This window comes from Coptis chinensis, chromosome 3 (genome assembly GCF_015680905.1).
Source record: "Coptis chinensis isolate HL-2020 chromosome 3, ASM1568090v1, whole genome shotgun sequence".
Classification (NCBI taxonomy): domain Eukaryota; kingdom Viridiplantae; phylum Streptophyta; class Magnoliopsida; order Ranunculales; family Ranunculaceae; genus Coptis; species Coptis chinensis.
In genome coordinates this window covers 78,205,156-78,224,500 of record NC_141458.1, presented here as the reverse complement: position 1 = coordinate 78,224,500, position 19,345 = coordinate 78,205,156, and the positions used below count along the sequence as shown (strand labels likewise).

At 39.3% G+C, this 19,345-nt stretch overlaps 2 protein-coding genes and 1 long non-coding RNA gene across 3 annotated transcripts; all 3 read left to right on the top strand.

Moving 5' to 3' along the window:
• Positions 1 to 636: 636 nt before the first annotated feature.
• LOC147510954 (uncharacterized) lies at positions 637 to 1,063 on the top strand. The gene is made up of 3 exons (XR_015216903.1): positions 637 to 664; positions 747 to 878; positions 1,003 to 1,063. It is a non-coding gene; the product is annotated as an uncharacterized LOC147510954 (long non-coding RNA).
• A 3,768-nt stretch (positions 1,064 to 4,831) lies between these two features.
• LOC147510953 (uncharacterized) lies at positions 4,832 to 8,222 on the top strand. Its single transcript, XM_086598308.1, has 4 exons — positions 4,832 to 4,915; positions 5,921 to 6,054; positions 6,138 to 7,291; positions 7,735 to 8,222. The coding sequence occupies exons 1-4, from the start codon at positions 4,832 to 4,834 to the stop codon at positions 8,220 to 8,222; spliced, it is 1,860 nt and encodes a 619-aa protein (XP_086454434.1).
• Positions 8,223 to 14,282: 6,060 nt separating this feature from the next.
• On the top strand, positions 14,283 to 17,294 carry LRX3 (Leucine-rich repeat (LRR) family protein). The gene has a single exon (XM_086602772.1). It carries the CDS (start codon positions 14,622 to 14,624, stop codon positions 16,836 to 16,838), a length of 2,217 nt encoding a protein of 738 aa, XP_086458898.1. The 5' UTR covers positions 14,283 to 14,621; the 3' UTR covers positions 16,839 to 17,294.
• The last annotated feature ends 2,051 nt before the right edge of the window (positions 17,295 to 19,345 follow it).

Sequence of the window (19,345 nt, the reverse complement as noted above, 5' to 3'; positions counted from 1 at the left end):
TATATGTTTTTAGTACTCAATTTAGTCAAGTATTTTAAATGTGTTAATTCTATTGTTTTAAAATATAGGGGGTTAGATGTCACTCAATTAATCTAAGTAAAACTCTTTCTTTCTTATGGAGGGAAAATTTTCCACCATAAGTGATGTGACAGTTGAAATTTATAAAAGCGAGAGAAAACAAGAATTCTGATGGGTCAGGTTATGATGAAGCAAGTAACTTACATGGGATGTTGATGGACTTTTTCCTGAAAAATTTGCCTAGGCTTAAGCCCAAGTGCCAACTAGCCTACATTAATTGAGCTTACAACCGGTGGAGTCCAGTGCTTTCTATATAAGTTAAGAAGTTTACCCCGTGGAGGAATGTGACCGTGGGTTTGGATAGGGGCCACATAATTCCACTCTACTCCTTGGGGGTGTCTCATGGTGGAGACATAGGTGTTAACACTATTCGATTGCAATATAAGAGATGATGGTTATGAACAAGAAAATTCTTTTTTTCGTTTATCTATGATTGTTCGGATAGAACATGTACTAATCAATTTACTGATTTAGTGTGTTTTTAAGTTGCCTTTAGGTTTTGATTAAAGGCGATCAAGTACATAATCAATTGCTTTGTCTTTTTTTTTTAGCACCATTTTTTTTGTTGCAGATTTTCCTCTCAATGGTATGTTATCCCTACCCATCCTTTTTATGTTTGTTTCTACAGATTTTATTGAGTATCTAGCTATTTCTATTTGTTTCTACAGGATCCCATAGATAAGGGTAAACGTCCAATGGACCCTTATAAGGACCCTTGCAAGAAAAACAATAATTATGTTCCAGTTCAAGATGGACTCTACCTTCAGCCACCTACTCCTCAACGACCTGCTCGCTCCCAGGTATTACAATCAACAATATACGTTATTGATAACTTCTATTAACATACTTTGAGTTACCCAAATTATATTAACACTCTTATTGGTTTCACATCATGTTTTTGAACTCTCTTTCAAATATTTATAGCTTCCTACGCAACCAATTCTTGACAAAGGAAAATGCCCTATGGACTCCTTTAAGGAACCTTTTTTTTTTTGCTTGTTAAGTAGAAATAGTATTAAAAACGGGTAAAATTACAAAATTTTGTGGCGAGGACTAAAAAGTCCCACCATGATCAAGCTCGGTGTATCCAAAACCATCTTGTGTGATTTCGAGATGTACACAAAAGTTAAAATCTAAAAAACTGCTGGAAGGGAGACTCCCAGTGTAGTACCCATGGTGGTTTGCCCTCATAGATTATCCTTTCGTTAGGCTGCAAAGCCACTCCAGCTTTTGCAATTCCATCTGCCGAGAAATTGGCTTCTCGCAAGGTCGATGTGATCGATACCTCAAGCATCGTCGCGGTTTCTCCATCTCCATCTTCGCAAAGACTATTATTGCAAAAGCTTTGATCGCCGGTTCCGAAGTCCGCTTCTACCCATAACATTACCCACCCCTTCTTTATTGCTAATTCAACTCCCTCCGGGATAGCTAAGCATTCAGCTCTAAATTTGATCCATTCCCAATATTTTGGCATAAAGAGGCTTTAAAAGGACCCTTCAAAATCTCTCGAAAGTGACTCCAATCCCCGAGGGCCCTGGGTTTCCAAATGCCGCACCATCCGTATTCAGCTTCATAAAATCTCGTTCTGGTGGAACCCAAGTACACTGCCTAGTGGTGGGGGCTGCTCTTGGTCTATTAGTTAGATTCCATGCTCTAAGGGTAGCCGCATCTCTAAAAGAAGAGTTGTTACTTGCCTTGGAGAGATGCGCAGTAGAGAAAATGTGGTATTGTATCGAACGCTTACACTCATCCAGATTCGCCTTTTTGCCCTCAAAATTGATTTGGTTTCTGTGCTTCCATATCACTACCATACCACCGGTGAGAGCTGCAGTCCATAGGTGCTTGAGTCTCACACTCCACATTGTCGCCCGGATTATAAGCGGTGAGAAGGAAGTAAAGTGTCCATAAATCAAATCTACTTGCGCTCACTTCCGAGAGTGTCCGTAGAGAGAATTGACACTCCCATAAAATATGCTCCAGCGTTTCGCCATGCTGCCTACACAATCTACACATAGAGACTAGGTGGACACCCTTTCTCTGCATGGCATCATCTGTAGCCGCACATCCCTTGAGGACCTTCCAGGCAGTAGCAGCAACTCTCGGGTGTATATAGGAATTCCACACCTGCTTATGCCAAGCAATTCTGGTCCTATGCTTCCTGATAGTCTCATGCGCTGATTTACACGAGAAGATGCCCTTGAGATCGGGGCACCATACCAGGTAGTCTATAGGTTGTGAGCGATCTCTAAGGACTCCCAATGTGTTTATACCAGCCACGCCAAGGAGAGAAGAGAGAGGGCTTGGAATGACCAAGTCATTATTTATCAAGAGCGAGCTCACCTTGGCAGTGCAGCCCCTTAGATTATGCGAACTAAGGCTTAGAATAGATTTGAGAGAAGAAGATTGTAGCCAATTGTCTCTCCATACGTCTATCTTGTCACCATTACCCACCACCCATTTCGACCGAGGTAGAATCTCCGTGAGTGCTTCTTTGATGCCTCCCCACACCGAAGACCTTTTATGGTACTCAATAAGGTCACCCCTGCTGTTTTTATACTTGTGCTGCATGAACTTTGCAAAATCATCGTCTTCGCTTAAAAATTTCCAGGCTAACTTCATCAACATGGATTTGTTGATGTCTTTCAATCTTCTAATGCCAAGACCACCTTCCTCGTAAGGCTTGCAGACCTTTTCCCAGCTAACCGTCGTTGCTCTCTTTTTTGATGCATCCCCTGTCCATAAAAAATTTCGAATCCAAGTTTCAGCTTCCTTGATCATAAGAGATGGCCATTTATAAATGGACATATTGTAAATGGGAATGCTGCTGATGACAGCCTTAATCAGAACACTCCTTCCCTGAAAAGATAGCATACGCCCCTTCCAACTCGAAAGCTTTTTCTTTATGTTATCCAGAACAGGATAGACAATAGACTTAGTAACTCTTCCTTGTGTTAGGGGGACACCAAGATATTTTTCCGGTAGTGAGCCTTCCGAAATATTTAGCTCTCGAAGGATTCTGACCTTCCTGAGATGAGAGAAAGCCCCAAAGAAGATCTTGCATTTCGCTTTGTTCATGCACTGGCCTGATGCCGCTTGATATCGGTCCAGTAGTGAGTTGAGATGTCGGATCCCTGCAATATGTCCATTCGCAAAGATGATAATATCATCCGCAAACAATAAATGACTAGGGGCTGGGAACCCTCTTGGAGCCACCATAGGCTTGATTATGCTATTTGAAGTTAGATACGTCAAGCCTCTACTCAGAACGTCTTCAGCCAAAGCAAACAGCAGAGGAGATAAAGGGTCGCCTTGTTTAAGGCCTCTTTCCATATGAAAAAATCCTACTGGACCACCATTCACCATGATTGAGATTTGAGCAGAGTGAAAGATAGTGTGAAGACACTTAATCCACCCCTGTGAGAAGCCCATGGTAGTTAAAACTCTGAAGAGAAAATCCCACGACATGGTGTCATAAGCCTGTGAAATGTCAATCTTCATAGCAATGTTACCCCCCTGTCTCTTGAATTCCAGTTCATTCATAAGTTCCGAAGCTAGAGCAATACTAGTTTGAGAGCATCTCCCCGGTACGAAACCCACTTGTTCCTTTGTTATGATTCTATCCGCAATCCCATTCAGTCTCTTTTGCATCAACTTGGTAATTATCTTGAGGAGGAAGTTTCCCATACAGATAGGGCCGGAATTGACTAAGCTTCCTTGCACTCCTCTTTTAGGGATAAGAGTGATAAAATTGGAGTTAAGGCCATTTGGGAGGATCTTCTTTGGTGAAAAAAGATTGGACTGCAAGGCAGATGTCCACCTTTATAATACTCCAGCAGTTGGTGAAGAAATGCCCTTGGAAGCCGCCAGACGAGGACCGCTTTTGAGTTCATGCTAAAAAACTGTTTTCTCAATCTCCAAGTAATTCGGGGTTTTGGAGAGGTGAAAATTGTCATCCTGAGTTATGAGTCTAGGAATTAGACCCATCAGATAGTCATCCTGCGTGACAGGAGATGCTTAAAAATTTTTTTTGTAGAACTCCACAATGTAATGTTTGATCTGATCCTGGTTCTTCAGAGAAACCCCCTCCTCTGTTTGTAGTTCAGTGATCAGCGCAGCTCCTTGTCGAAGCCTGTAAATGTTATGGAAGTACTCAGAGTTTCTGTCGCCCTCCTCATCCGTTCGAATTCTACTTTAAGGAACCTTCAAACCAAAACAAACATGTCTTTGTTGCCCCCCAAGATAGGCTCAATCTTCAACCGCCTCTTGGCTTCCAGGTAGTTCTTGCTTGCATTGTCTTATGCTAAGTTGCATTGCCTTATTTATTTTTCTACACTTTATTGCTTATGTATATTGCATTGTCTTATTTCTTCTTTTGCTTTATAAATGTGCAAATTACCATCGTGGATAGTGTTTCTCTATCTCATCTCCCGCCATCCAGTTCTCATGTAAGATGAGCTTTAATTAAAATGTAATGCTATAATTGCTCATGCATTGTCCAAAAGGTGTTTTTGTACACTATAATTGTAGTAAATTCACTGCAATTTAATGCCTGCTTATATGTATACTATTTACCCACTAACTGTGTTGCATGTGGTTATCCATCTATTCATTTATAATTTGCTTTTGTTTTTGGGTCTTCGATCACTTATTATCCTTGACTACTTTATTCATATATTTACATTCCACTAATACTAACTGCCATATTTGCTATTCGGTTGATTATACTTATAATTAGGTGTAGATAACAAATAGAATGCTAGGACAGCGTGCTCGAAGGGAAAGAGAAAGGAGCACTAAACTAATTGGCAACTCAAACTTCACCATCCAAGGTGCACAAGTAGTCACATCATGTCATTGACCACCAACTAATGGGTTCAACATTGAATGGCTCTCCTTCACTTCCACACTCCACTTCAAACACTTCTCCCCCTTCATCCGGTTCTCATGTAAGATGAGCTTTAATTAAAATAATACTATGATTGCTCATGCATTGTCCAAAAGGTGTTTTTGTACACTATAATTGTAGTAAATTCACTACTATTTAATAACTTCCATTTAATGCCTGCTTATATGTATAATATTTACCCACCAATTGTGTTGTATGTGGTCATCCATCTATTCATTTATAATTTGCCTTTGAGTCTTCGATCACTTATTACCTTTCACTACTTTCTTCATATCTTTACATTTCGTGTTTTCTAATTTTAATACTAATTGCCATCTTTGCTATTATCCATGCATTCCTCTTTCTCCCAATCTATTCGGTTGATTATACTTATAATTAGGTGCAGATAACAAATAGAATACTAGGACAGCGTGCTCGAAGGGAAAGAGAGAGGAGCACTAAACTAATTGGCAGCACAAACTTCACCATCCAAGGTGCACAAGGTTCAACATTGAATGGTTCTCATTCACTTCCACAAACTCCACTTCAAGCTGACAAGCATCAAACACATAATAGTCCAGTTACACCTCATGCAACACCATACCGACGCTCTTTCTTCTTCGAGTCTCTTCGAAATCTTTATCATTCCTTAATCCCGTAAGGCTATTTACGCCCCCGAAGAACGGTCACATCAAGTACCCATGCTGATTCATCGGCTCAAAACAACACGCGAGTACTTCACTTAGTAGTTTTCCTTAATCAAAATCTATATATAACTCACCATTGCAAGTTTCATTGCAAGACATGTATCTCTTCCGCTTCCTCATCCTTACCTCATGCAATTCCACATTCAACCAATGAGAACTTTGTACCAACACCGCCTCACCAAAATGCAAGGTTAGTAATGCGGGTTTATTACATCTTTCTCTTGGTTCTTTGTGGTTTGGTTACCATAAGATCCTACCTAACATCACAAGTTTCTTCAAGCGAAAGACGCCGAATCTGCAGTCTTCTACCTCATCTTTTGTCCATCCAATATCACATTCGACAAATGCAGCTTCTGCATCATCATCAACTAACCGAAATTCGCGGTATACTTCTTCACACTTATTGAAATTGGAATACCAAAAAAATGGCACCTTTGTCTAAATATATACAATTATTTCTCTTGTAGACAACAACCATTTGGGGATCCTGCACAATATTGTGAGGAGGTTCACAATAATGGTTTTGACCGTCCAATTTCTGCTAATAATGCTGACATAAGTGATGATGAAGACGAAATTGACAATATTGTTTCTAACCATCTGATTGAACAAGGAAGACACTCATTGGGGAGAATGGATATTCAGTGTCCATTTTGTAGTGCACTCCATTGGATGGATGAACGACTAAAAGATTCATCATTATCACGTCCTCGATTCGGGACTTGTTGTTTGCAAGGGAAAGTCAAATTGCCTCCACTACGGCCATTACCTCCAGCCCTTAAAGCTTTATATGATGGAAATGATCGCAAGTCAAAGTCATTTCGGAAGTACATGAGACAATACAACCAAGCTTTCGCATTTACGAGCCTTGGAGGAAATGAGCGTGTCTTTACTGGACGAGGTCCAAGGCCTTTTACTATACATGGTCAGTTGCGTCATAGAACTGGATCTCTAATTCCTGACACTGGGCGGCAGCCAACTTACTCTCAACTTTACATATATGATCCCAGTGCTGCATTGGATATACGTCAACTTCGTAATCCCCATTTGAACACAGATGTTCTGAAGATAATTCATGCAACTATGCTCCAGTATAATTGCTTCTCTGCTACTTTTCGCCATGCATACGATGTTCTTAGATCTGCCTCTCTTCAACATGGTGAGAACTTCAATGTACCTGCTTATTTGCATTACAGTGCTACTAGAGACAGACGTCGTTACAACTTGCCAACCGCAGATGAGATTTTTGTCATTTTACCTGGGGATGGCAGCGAGCGTAATAATATGAGGGATATTGTGATATATCTTAAAGGAGGGCAAGAATTCATGCAGATCAGTGAATGTCATCCAGCTTACTTGCCTTTTCATTATGTGCTAATGTTTCCTTACGAAGAGCTTGGGTGGTCACCTGATATGAGGCATTCAAATACTAATGACCGATTGACACAGATGGATTTCTACTCTTATCGGATATTTGAACGCCTTGGAGAATATTCTGCAATCTTACGCGGGCACAAACTGTTTCAAGAGTTTTTGGTGGATGGATGGGCGTGGATCGACGAGAACAAAATGAGATATTATAGGTTACAGCAAGACAAGCTTTGGGCTGAACTTTATCAAGGTATCACTGATGTTGCAGCTGAAGCTTTCGACCCAAACTAGATTGGAAGACGAGTGGTCTTACCAGCATCTTGTGTCGGCAGCCCTAGGCACATGTTCAAATTTTTCAGATTCAATGGCCATCACATCGCTACAATAAGCATCCTGATATATTTCTCACAATGACTACAAATCCGCCTTTGGGGCGAAGTTGTTGAGGCATTGTCCGAGCACCAAATCTGCAACTCATCGACCGGAGGTCGTGGCCCGCGGTCTTTGAACTAAAGCGAAGGGGCCTTGATGAAGGAAATTAAAAAGAAAGGTGTGCTTGGTAATTTGCCGTTGCACATGTCTACACCATTGAGTTCCGAAACGCTGGGTTGCCCCATATGCATGCACTTATATATCTTTGACATTCTGACAAGATCCGTATACCTGCTCAAGTTGATCGCATTGTATGTGCAGAGTTTCCTGATCCAGAAACCGAACCTGAGTTATTTCAGACCGTCCTCACATGTATGGTTCATGGTCCATGTGGACTAAATAATCCTAACTCTCCGTGCATGGTAAATGGTAGATGCAAGCATCACTATCCCCGGACTTTTGCAGATGCTACCATCATGGATAAAGATGGATATCCTATCTACCGTCGTCGTGACAACGGTAGATCATATATTGTGAGGGGGCATACAGTTGATAACAAGGATGTTGTTCCTTATAATCCTTATCTTTCTAAGATGTTCAACTTCCATATTAATGTCGAAGTTTGTGCTGGGATCCGTTGTGTTAAATACATTCACAAGTATATATTTAAAGGGCATGACATGACAACAATAGTGTTGAATGAGTTGGATGAGATCCAACAATACTTGGATGCGAGATACATTGGCCCACCGGAAGCAGTTTGGAGATTATTAAGTTTCCATCTACATGAGGAGATTCCACAGTTATAAACACGCTTCATCTCCCTGGAATGCACCGCGTAGTTTATAAAGCTGATGAACCAATACATGATATACTATCAAGGGCGGAGCACCAAAAGTCAACTTTGACTGCCTTCTTTGATTGTTGTGCATCAGATTTAAGAGCAAGAAGCCTCACTTATCAAGAGTTCCCCGAATACTATGTCTGGAACAAACAATCTCAGACTTGGACAAGAAGGATACGAGAGGAAAAATTTGCTATTGGTAGAATGTATTTTGCCAGTCCTAATTCCGGTGAGCGATTTTACCTACGCTTACTTCTAACTGTTGTAAAAGGACCTCAATCATTTGATGATCTGAAAAGGATTGGTAATGGTCCTCCCCTTCCAACTTTTAAAGATGCATGTGTTGCCGTGGACTTCTAGAAGATGACAAATGAATGGGTGCAATGTCTATAGGAAGCTTCATTAAATGCGGACCGATATCATCTTCGCCCGACTATTTTGTGTTATTCTCGCAGAGTGCAATCCTTTGCAACCCCAAACATTGTGGAATGATTTTTGGGAAAATATATGTGATGACCTTCCACATAAACTTCGCGACAATGTTCAACATTCCGAACCTACCCTGGCTTGAAGTGCAAGATTATGGTTTATTTCTCTTAAATGAGATTTTGATAGAGTCGGTAAATCACCGGCTAATTTCCCTCTAATGCCACGCCTCGTTAACTACAAGATGGAACTTAGTTGTTGCAAACCGACTCATATGGGACCAGCGACAATTTCGGTTTGATCCTCAAAATGCAAAAGCACATGGCAAATGGGGTTCTCCTAAATGCAGAGCAACGCTTTTCATATCAAACGATGATAGATTCTGTTTCCCAAAATCTAGGGAAACTCTTCTTTTGAATGGAGCAGCGAGGAGCAGCAAAAACTTTTGTTTACAACACAATCGCCGCTACGTGTCGTGGCTTTGAGGGGCATATTGTTATTATGGTCGCTTCATCCGAATAGCTTCATTACTATTGGTTGGCGGTCGTACTGCTCACTTTCGACCTTTCGCATCCCACTAGATATTCTTGATACCTCTGTTTGTGGGTTTAGTAAGAATTCAATGCATGCCGAATCATTCAGGGGAAGCTAAACTTATTATTTGGGATGAAGTCCCAATGCAAAATAAGTTTTGTGTGGAGGCAGTTGATCGCACACCGGGATACTCGCGACAATAATAAACCTTTTAGTGGATTAACAGTTGTACTTGGTGGTGACTTCCGTCAATGCCTTCCAGTTATACCCAAAGGGGTTCGAGAACAGATTGTGCGTGCTTCCTTGCGGTCTTCCTTCCTCTGGAGTCACATTCATGTTCTAACTCTTGCCCAAAACATGCGATTGGAAAATGGAAACTCTGCAAATATTGCGTTCGCAAATTTCTTAATGGAGGTACCAAACTGTGTATTTTTCTTTGTACTATTTTGCTTAATATTGATATTCATTTACATCATTCTTTGTACTATTTTTATTCATACTAATATTCATTACTATTTTCTGGTTAATTAGATAGGAAGTGACCCAAGCGAGACAGTTGAACTACCATCAACAATTCATCGATGTGCAAATCTTCAGGATCTCATTTCTACTACATATCCTCAGCTAAATCAACCTACCACAGTTACACCGGAATATTTAACTGAGCGCACAATTCTATCTGCATGCAATGATGATGTCAATGATATTAATACAAAGAGCTTTAAATATGTTCCCGGGGAAAAGTACTCTCTTTCTAGTCATGGACAAAGTTGGCGACGAGGATGCAAATCGAATCCAACCAATATTAATCAATACCCAAATGAGTACCTAAACTCACTTGATCCAGCTGGTCTACCACCGTTTCGTCTCAACCTAAAAGTTGGTTGTCCTATAATGTTGTTGCGAAATATTACTCCCAAAGATGGATTATGCAATGGAACCCGATTGATGGTGGTCCACTGTTGACCTCACGTTCTTTTCGTAAGAATTTTGACTGGTGAAAAAGCGGGCAATCATGCATTTATTTCAAGAATATCTTTGTCACCGTCGTCTTCTGATTTTCCTTTTCATATGACAAGAAGACAGTTTCCTGTGCGTGTTGCTTATGCAATGACTATAAATAAGTCACAAGGACAATCGGTGAAGTATGTGGGGATTGACCTTCGCACTGAAGTTTTCAGCCACGGTCAATTATATGTCGCACTATCAAGGTGCACTTCTTCAGACAGAATCAGTATTCTCCTCCCTCCAAATTCGGAAAGTCACACCCCAAACTTTGTTTACCCAGAAGTCTTACTATAATCCGTAAGTTCTTTTCATTTATAGTCACGTGTTGAGTAGTTACTCATTGAATTTATAGTCATCAAATTGATACATTTGTATTTGCTCTTACTTGGTTAATTTGCTTCGTTCAAATTATGTAGGTTTTGCGAATTGGTGTGTAATTACATTTTGTCGATGATTAAGTTGAAGAACTTTTGCGAACCTTGGTTAGTTTTTTTTCCCTAATTTATTCTTTTTTGATCTTACAACACCTGAATATATAGTTCTATACAAATCTATTTCAATTCCTACTAAATGGTGACGTCTGTTTATATGGTATTTAGGTGAACGAGGAAATTTCAATTCTCATATCTTCAAACTTAGTGATCTCTGGCGATTCTCGAATATTTTCCTTTTCATTTTTTCATTTTTCCTTCCCTGGTCTTTCTCTACTTATTGTGTTGTTTAATTTTTTCATCCGTGAACGTGGTGATGGGACCTTGGCCAATCACTATAACTTAGTGATCTCTGTTGATTCTCAAGTCAGTGAAACAGGGTAACATCTCTTCTCTTATAACTCAATCTCTTTGATTTTCCATGTAAAGATTGATTCGTTTTAAAATCGTTTAGCTTGAGAGATGAATTATTTGTTTTCTTCTATGTAAAGGTTTAGTCTAAGCTTCTTCCGGTGTTGTTATTCACATTTATTTATTTGCTTATTTATTAAGGGTTCTATTTTTGGTTTTGGGTTTGTCGAAAAGTATTAGTTTTGATTGATTTGAGCTTTGATTTGGTTCTCACGCTTTTATAGGTATTTTAGTGCGGTAGCATTTCGGTGGCTATTGTTTGTTCTTTGATTTATTAGTGTTGTTACAGAAAAGTCGCGTTTATGGAACTACCCCAATGGAAACTTTAGGAAATATGGTATATGTATACATTGTAAATATCATTTGTTAAGGGTGTGTAGACCTTTTGATAGTTATGGGACTCGAATGTATGTATTTTACTTGTGTTTTCGGTAATGACTTTGTAATGCGAGGTGCTTTGATGATCCGCATTAGTCGGGGACATTCAAATACTTTGGCGCACTAAGTCATAATGTTGAAGTGCTCTCATTTTTGTAAGCCAATTATTTGATCGCTTTGTCATCCAATCGAGACGGTTAAATGCCGGATTAACCAATGAGAAATATATGATTGTGATTTTTAGGTTATGACAGGTTTATATTTATGAAATATCAAAAATACAGAGGAGATGCTGCCAAAATTTTACTATAAAAACCACGTGTCATAGGTTTGTAATTGTTTGAGTTTTGGGGCGTTACATATTTGCTTGTTCCAAAACTTAAAAAGAGTCTATAGGTGAATACAATCGTTAATTGTTTCACTTCTAAATTGTCAATCTCTTCTTCCCTTCATTATATATAGTATTTCCTACTCACTCTATTTAACGAATTTAAAATAGATAATTACATACTTCTTCGATGAAGTTTCCTTAAGGTTTGGGATTTATGATAATGACCTTGACATTGGCGAATGAGGATGGGGTTTCTGGAAGAGTTATGATTGTCAACAATGTTATCTGTACTTTCGCTACTTTTTTTTGTACTTGGCGTACTTTTGTGGGTGCTCTTTTTGGTACTGTTTTGATGTCCTCATTCAAACCACTTGTGGGAGTCTGATTATTTATATGTTTCTCATATTGTTCTTATTTCATTTGGTTTAATTGGTGTTCTTCTATGTTTAAGTCCATTTAGATGAATGAGTCTAGAACATCTGTGCAAATCACTACCGGATTTATTGAATGAGAATTGTCCTTGCAGCCTTTTAACATGATCCAAAACATTGGAAAGTCATAAAATAATGGGGAGGTTCTATCCAAATTACCCCTTAGGTGGTTCAAGTTAGTGTGATGTCGAGTTTCTCAACCTAATAATCATTCTTGACCATAAATGGAACAATAGCTAGTATAATAGAATCAAAACGGGGGAGGGGGGTGTGTTCAAGTTTAGGCTACTTCTTCAAAGTTAGCGTCGCAGGCGACTCTATCAGTGCCGTACGGCACGGGCATACCCTAGTCCATTACAAAACAAAAGATAGTGGCCCTACAAGCCCAAAAAGAAATTGATTTTTTTGTTTTTCGTTTTTTCTATAAAATATTTTTAGTATAGTGATACGCAATGCGCTATCTTTTCAAGGTTTAAGGCCCAAAATATTGAATTCGGAAAATATTTCGATGTACCCAAAACCCGATATATAAGAAATATCGTTGATTATATCGGAAATATCATCAATATATCGGTCAAAATCAACAATATTTGGTCAAAGTCAACAATATCAGTCAAAGTCAACAATTTATATCGGATATATCGTATATATCGATTGATATATATATCGTTATATCGGAAATTGCGATATATATTGGGAAAAAAAAAAGGATTCAATATTCGGTTGAGATATATCGAATATATCCATATCGGTGTAACAAAAAAACGATATATATCGGCGATATTTTGGGCCTTGTTTCAAGGTAACGGGGAATGCCCGAATTTTATATTGTTTTACTCTCTTGTTCAAATAGATATTTATTTTTTTAAAAAAAACTATTGAAAAAAGATAAGTTCTCACATTCACTGAATCTTTTTATGTTGATCTAACTTAATTTATTTGGAAAATGTTGTAGTTAATATTGCCTTAGGAAAATCTCAAAGTGGAGATCTTTGTTAAAAACAACAATATAAATATTTGGGAGGGTATAATGCAACTCTCTTTAAAACCACTATACATTCTTCTTTTTTTAATACATTTTTAAACTTATCAAGTAAAAAAAGAAAAAAAAAATGTTAAAAAAAATAGTTTTAAAAAATGTCTCACAATATATGTATGGTGGTTTACAAAAAGTATGCAGCTAAAAGAATAAAAATATTTAAATTTGCACAAAAAAATTACTAAGATTACATATTTCAAATCCATATGATTTATTAGTACCTAGATATACATCGTATCAAGAATTCAAGATTAGGGAAATTTTACCTTAGATTATGATATCTGTTAAATTGTGTCCGAACTTCTTTTGTAGCAAATTATGTGTTCTTTTGTAGAATTTTGAGAAACCCAATCTGTCCAACATAGAAGAAGATCCCGAGGATTTTGATCATAATGCGTTGGACCACCAGGGCACCACTCATTTATTACATCACCATTCTTCTAGATTTGGATGAGAATGTGTAAGGCTTCTTGATATTCCAATTGAGACCCTGATTTTAGGGTTTTAGATAGAAAAAGGAGAGTAGGGCTAGCAATATGCTCTTTGCACAATATATTAAAGGTGTAAAAGTCACGGATACCGCGGTGCACCACAAAGGCTCTCAATCTCACACACTTAGTTAGTAGCCGACGATCCAGCCGTGCCTGACGTGAACCCGGGCCCCACTCACATGGGCTTCTATCATGTCGCTTTCTCCTTTATTTTCTTCTGACACCGCGTGAGTCCCACTTCCCTTCTTAATAGGTCACACTCACATTCATTCGAAAAGACTAAACTACCCTCTAATTTCTTCACTTGTATGGGGTAATTCAAGTAATTTCACGCACCGTTTAACTCTAGTACATCACCTGATCCGACACCTAAACTCCACGTGTCACGTACACTGACCACTTCAAAACAAACATAATCGTGAGACCAACACCTCAAATAGATAAAACCGGCAACGGTTCCACCAAGTCCGTTTCTTGCAACAAATCAAGCCGAATCCGGCGTTCCAAAAGCCTAATATTCTAATCCTCATTTTTTAATTCAAAGCCAATAATTATTTTTTGAATTATTTAGTGGTCACAATTTTTTAGTAGGCTTTTAAGCTATACACTGTTAGGTAGAATGTGAATAATATTCAAAGCCAGAATCCAAAAAAGAGACGCTGATAAAAGAGAATGAATACTAGTGGCATTTGAGCTGTGGTTTAGCTGTATTTTTAAGTGTTTATACAATTTATTCAGAACACACCCATCCTCATTTCTATCTCATCTTCACATTCCTCAAAAGCCTCTCTTCTCCCATACCCTTATCTCACTGTTTCTTGATATCATTATTTTTCTATCAAGAAACATTAAGAACTTTCTCTCCCATCAATGTTGAATGTGAGATGAAGAAAAAGTATCATACTTCTTCATCTTCTTGTTCTTTAGATCTTATTCCTTTAAGCTTATTTTTCTTTCTTTTCTATGTATCTCACTCACTAGCTAGTACACAAAATGTCTTCACTACTAGAAATGGTGACCTTACAGATGCTGAAGTGAGCTACATTAAGCAAAGGCAACTTTTGTACTACAGAGATGAGTTTGGGGATAGAGGGGAAAACATAAGTGTTGACCCATCACTTGTTTTTGAAAACCCAAGACTTAAAAATGCTTACATTGCATTACAAGCTTGGAAACAGGCTATCATTTCAGATCCAATGAACATTACTGGTAATTGGGTTGGATCTGATGTGTGTAGTTACACAGGTGTGTTTTGTGCTCCTGCACCTGACAATAAAACCATTAAAACAGTAGCTGGTATTGATTTAAACCATGCTGATATTGCTGGTTACCTTCCTGAAGAACTAGGGCTACTTGTTGATCTTGCATTGTTTCATATAAACTCGAACCGGTTTTGCGGAACTGTTCCTCACAAGTTTGTCAAGTTGAAGCTGTTGTTTGAATTGGATCTGAGTAATAACCGATTCGCGGGGAGGTTTCCGGAAGTAGTCCTTCGACTTCCATCACTGAAGTTTTTAGATCTGAGGTTTAACGAGTTTGAAGGGGGTATACCTAGTGAGTTGTTTGATAAAGATTTGGACGCCATTTTTATCAATCACAATAGGTTCAATTTCGACCTTCCTGATAATTTAGGAAACTCACCAGTATCTGTAATTGTTCTTGCTAATAACAAGTTCCATGGGTGTGTGCCGGCAAGTCTAGGCAACATGTCTGATACATTGAACGAAATTATCTTGATGAATAACGGTTTTCGGTCGTGTTTGCCACCGGAGATCGGGTTGTTGAAGAATTTGACTGTGTTTGATATTAGTTACAATGAATTGATGGGGCCATTGCCGGATACAATTGGAGGGATGGTGAGTTTGGAGCAATTGAATGTGGCACATAATATGCTGTCTGGAGCAATTCCTAGGAGTATATGCTTGTTGCCTAGGTTGCAGAATTTCACATTTTCATATAATTTCTTCACTGGAGAACCACCTGTTTGTTTGAGTTTGGATGATTTTGATGACAGCAGAAATTGTTTGCCTGGAAGGCCAGCTCAAAGATCAGTTCAGCAATGTAAGTCGTTCTTGTCTAGGCCTGTTGATTGCACTTCATTTAGCTGTGCTCCTTTTCTTCCTGTTTTGCCTGCACCACCTCCTCCTTCACCTCCTTTTGTTCCTGTTCCTTCTCCACCTGTTGTTGTTCCATCACCTCCAGCACCAATTTACCCACCACCACCAGTTCCAGTTGTTTCGCCTCCACCACCGTCTCCTCCGCCTCCAGTTTTTTCGCCCCCGCCACCTTCTCCCCCACCCCCTTCACCGCCCCCACCATCTCCCTCTCCACCGATATTTTCGCCACCCCCACCATCACCGCCTCCACCATCCCCACCACCACCATTGTTATCACCTCCACCCCCACCACCGCCACTGTTATCACCTCCTCCACCTCCGCCATCTCCCCCACCACCAGTATTTTCGCCCCCTCCACCATCGCCCCCTCCGCCAACAATGTCACCCCCACCGCCACCATCTCCTCCACCACCCCCACCGCTGATATATTCATCACCTCCCCCTCCACCAACATCGTCCCCACCGCCAGCTCCAATTTATTGCGTTAGATCACCCCCACCGCCTCCACCAAATTCACCACCACCCCCTGCACCATTAAAGTCACCACCCCCACCAACTCCTTACCATTATTCTTCGCCACCACCACCGCCTATTTATTCATCACCGCCGCCTCCACATTCGCCACCACCACCGCCTATTTATTCATCACCGCCGCCTCCACATTCGCCGCCTCCACCGCCTATTTATCCATCCCCACCGCCACCACCACCACCTACACATTCACCACCACCACCACCACCTCCATGTGTAGAACCACCTCCACCTCCACCTCCGTCTCCTCCACCGTGTGAAGAGGCTTCCCCACCCCCACCACCAGTTCATCACTTACCACCCCCATCACCTTCACCACCACCTCCACCAATTCACTATGCTTCTCCACCTCCCCCGCCTCAATCACCACCACCCTCACCCGTATATGAAGGCCCATTGCCACCAGTCGTCAGTATACCATACGCATCTCCACCACCACCTCCATATTATTAATTCTTTTGAGAATTTTCTCTCCTCTTCTTTTACTTGTCTATCAATTGTTTCATCACCATGGGCGATTCTCATCGCCGAAGACGGCATTACATAGAATGGAAACAGATTTCAGAATTTGGTGCCGCGGTTCGGGTGATACTCTATAATGTCGATTAATGCATGCATTTCGGGTGTTGAATGAAAGAAGAGGAGAAGAGAATGACAAGGAAAGAAGGAGAAATCTCTCCATATTTTAAATTGAATATTTGAGTTGTGAATAAAATGGTGAGAGAGACAAAGTAGGTTGCAGCGAAAATGTATGTATAGGGATGAGAGATTATTCATGTCGAAGAATGGTGATAATATTTTCAGGTGTTTTAGTGCTTATTAGCAGCAATTCTTCTTCTTTGTTCTTGCTGCTTTGTGGGTTTTATTTATTTATTGTCTTCTTTTAATCACACTTATTTGTTTCTTTAATTTGATTCCTTATAGTATTTATCACGATGATTATTCGGTTACACATATTTTCAGAGCATTCTTATTTTCTTCATCTTGCTCCATGAATAACCAGAAAGGAAGGAATACTTCTCCAAAGTTATTCCACTGTTTTTCCTTCTTTCGTTTCAGTTGAAGTTTGAAAACTCTGAATGTATGAGATGTGTAAAGAAAGTAAGAAACATGACTTTAGTCCTAACTCTTATCTTCATTGTCAATTCATGTGCTGCATTGAATAAACACCGTGTTCTTAATCAAGAATGTGTTTCTCACTTTCTTGACGTTTGACACCTACAGACTGGACTCCAGCTCGATTGATATGGACGTACCCAAATTGCCTACTTTGTTTTATCAACTATTAGCTTTTGGTTAGGGGAACAAACAGATCTTTGTTTGATCAACTATTAGCTTTTGGTTAGGGGAACAAACAGATCTTTGTGGTCCATAGTCTGGCAGTTGTTTTCAATATGTCAAAAAGTGTCCATCACATGCGCCATTATTCTAGTATTTATCAATGGAAACTGAAATTGTTTGTTAGGGAAAATGACTGGCAGGGGAAAATTTTGTAACAGTAGAATTTTTGCACACTGTAGCTTTACGACTTTACGAGTAAGAAACCCAGTGTACATTTTACATTTTATTGTCAACTGAAAAAAGTTAAGACAAAGGTAGGAGTGTCTTGTATATTTTAGGCTGAGGTCAGATACAGCTTAATGCATAAAGCCATAAACAAATTTGTTAACTCTTAAACTCTGACTTCTCAACGCTGTTTACTGGTCAAGCACATCTTGGGTGACGATCTTCATGATGGATGCTCCATTTTTCATGAATAGTTGTCCTTGTTTTGGACTTTTGGTTGTTCACGGTAGTTAAAGCTGTGGCAGTAACTGTAGACAATTTGTAAGTAAATACTAAATGTTTCCAATCTCCATGTTGGTCCAGTCGTGAGACATCTTCAATTCGTTTTTGGTACAATTCTGATCATGAATAGGTCATGGGCATATGACAACTATTTGAGAAAATAGTTGATACACTGGGATATCTTAGTTCGTTTGATTACTGGGTCCGGTACAGCGGTGCTCCAAGTCCTCCAACTAGGTAGCAATTTAGCATTGGTGGGGTTTGATAATATTTATCTACTGGCTATAAGCAATCTTCATTCTGTTTCTTGAAAGTCTCAAGTTTTCTTCCACAATCCTCACTTCAAATATCATAATATTCTTATAGGATCTCTTGTGGTATTTTGTACCATTCAGAATCTGCCCCCATATTAAGATGCATGTATTATGTTTCATGGCAAAGTGGACATTTTTTTACAACTGGTGAAGTATAGAAACTCGCATGAAAACGAGGGGATCGTAAAGACGAGTTGTTTTAAGTTAATACAGTTGTAGAAGGGCTCATTGACAGTCATACCGAGTGCCCTAATGTCCTGGATTTGAACAAGTCCAAAAGCTTAATGGATCTAGGGATCATTCCCTCTTTTGAAGACTTGGCCATGTGTTTCAGACTGTCAGGCTTTCATCAAATATTAAGGCCGGATTTAACTCACCAAGACCTCCAAGAAATAGGGTATGGTTATGTACAATGTACATGGTTTGAAATCTAAAGAATTTACTTGTGGCAAGCCAAAGCTGAGTATACGGTATGTCAGACCAAATCTAGTTTTTTTTTTTGATAATCTAGTTTGAAGTCTAAAGAATGTACAATTACAGCATACCGTCATACTCGTTCCCGTTTAAGATAAAATCATAAAAGTACGGAATTAAAAGTTAAATCCATTAGAAACTTGAAGTACGTATTTGGTTGTTCCCTAAATCATAGATCCAGCACTATGTATGGCTTCCACTTCAATCCAGAATCCTGTTATACTTAAATGGATTCTGGGCCCATTGACCCAGTTAAACTTCCCCGAACGATTATAGAAGACCAATTTTCAACCAAGTGATGATGGCAAAGAGAACGATATAAAAAAACATGTCCTGATAAAAAAAGAAAAAAACATTCAGGTGAAAACAGTGCTAAGAGTTTCA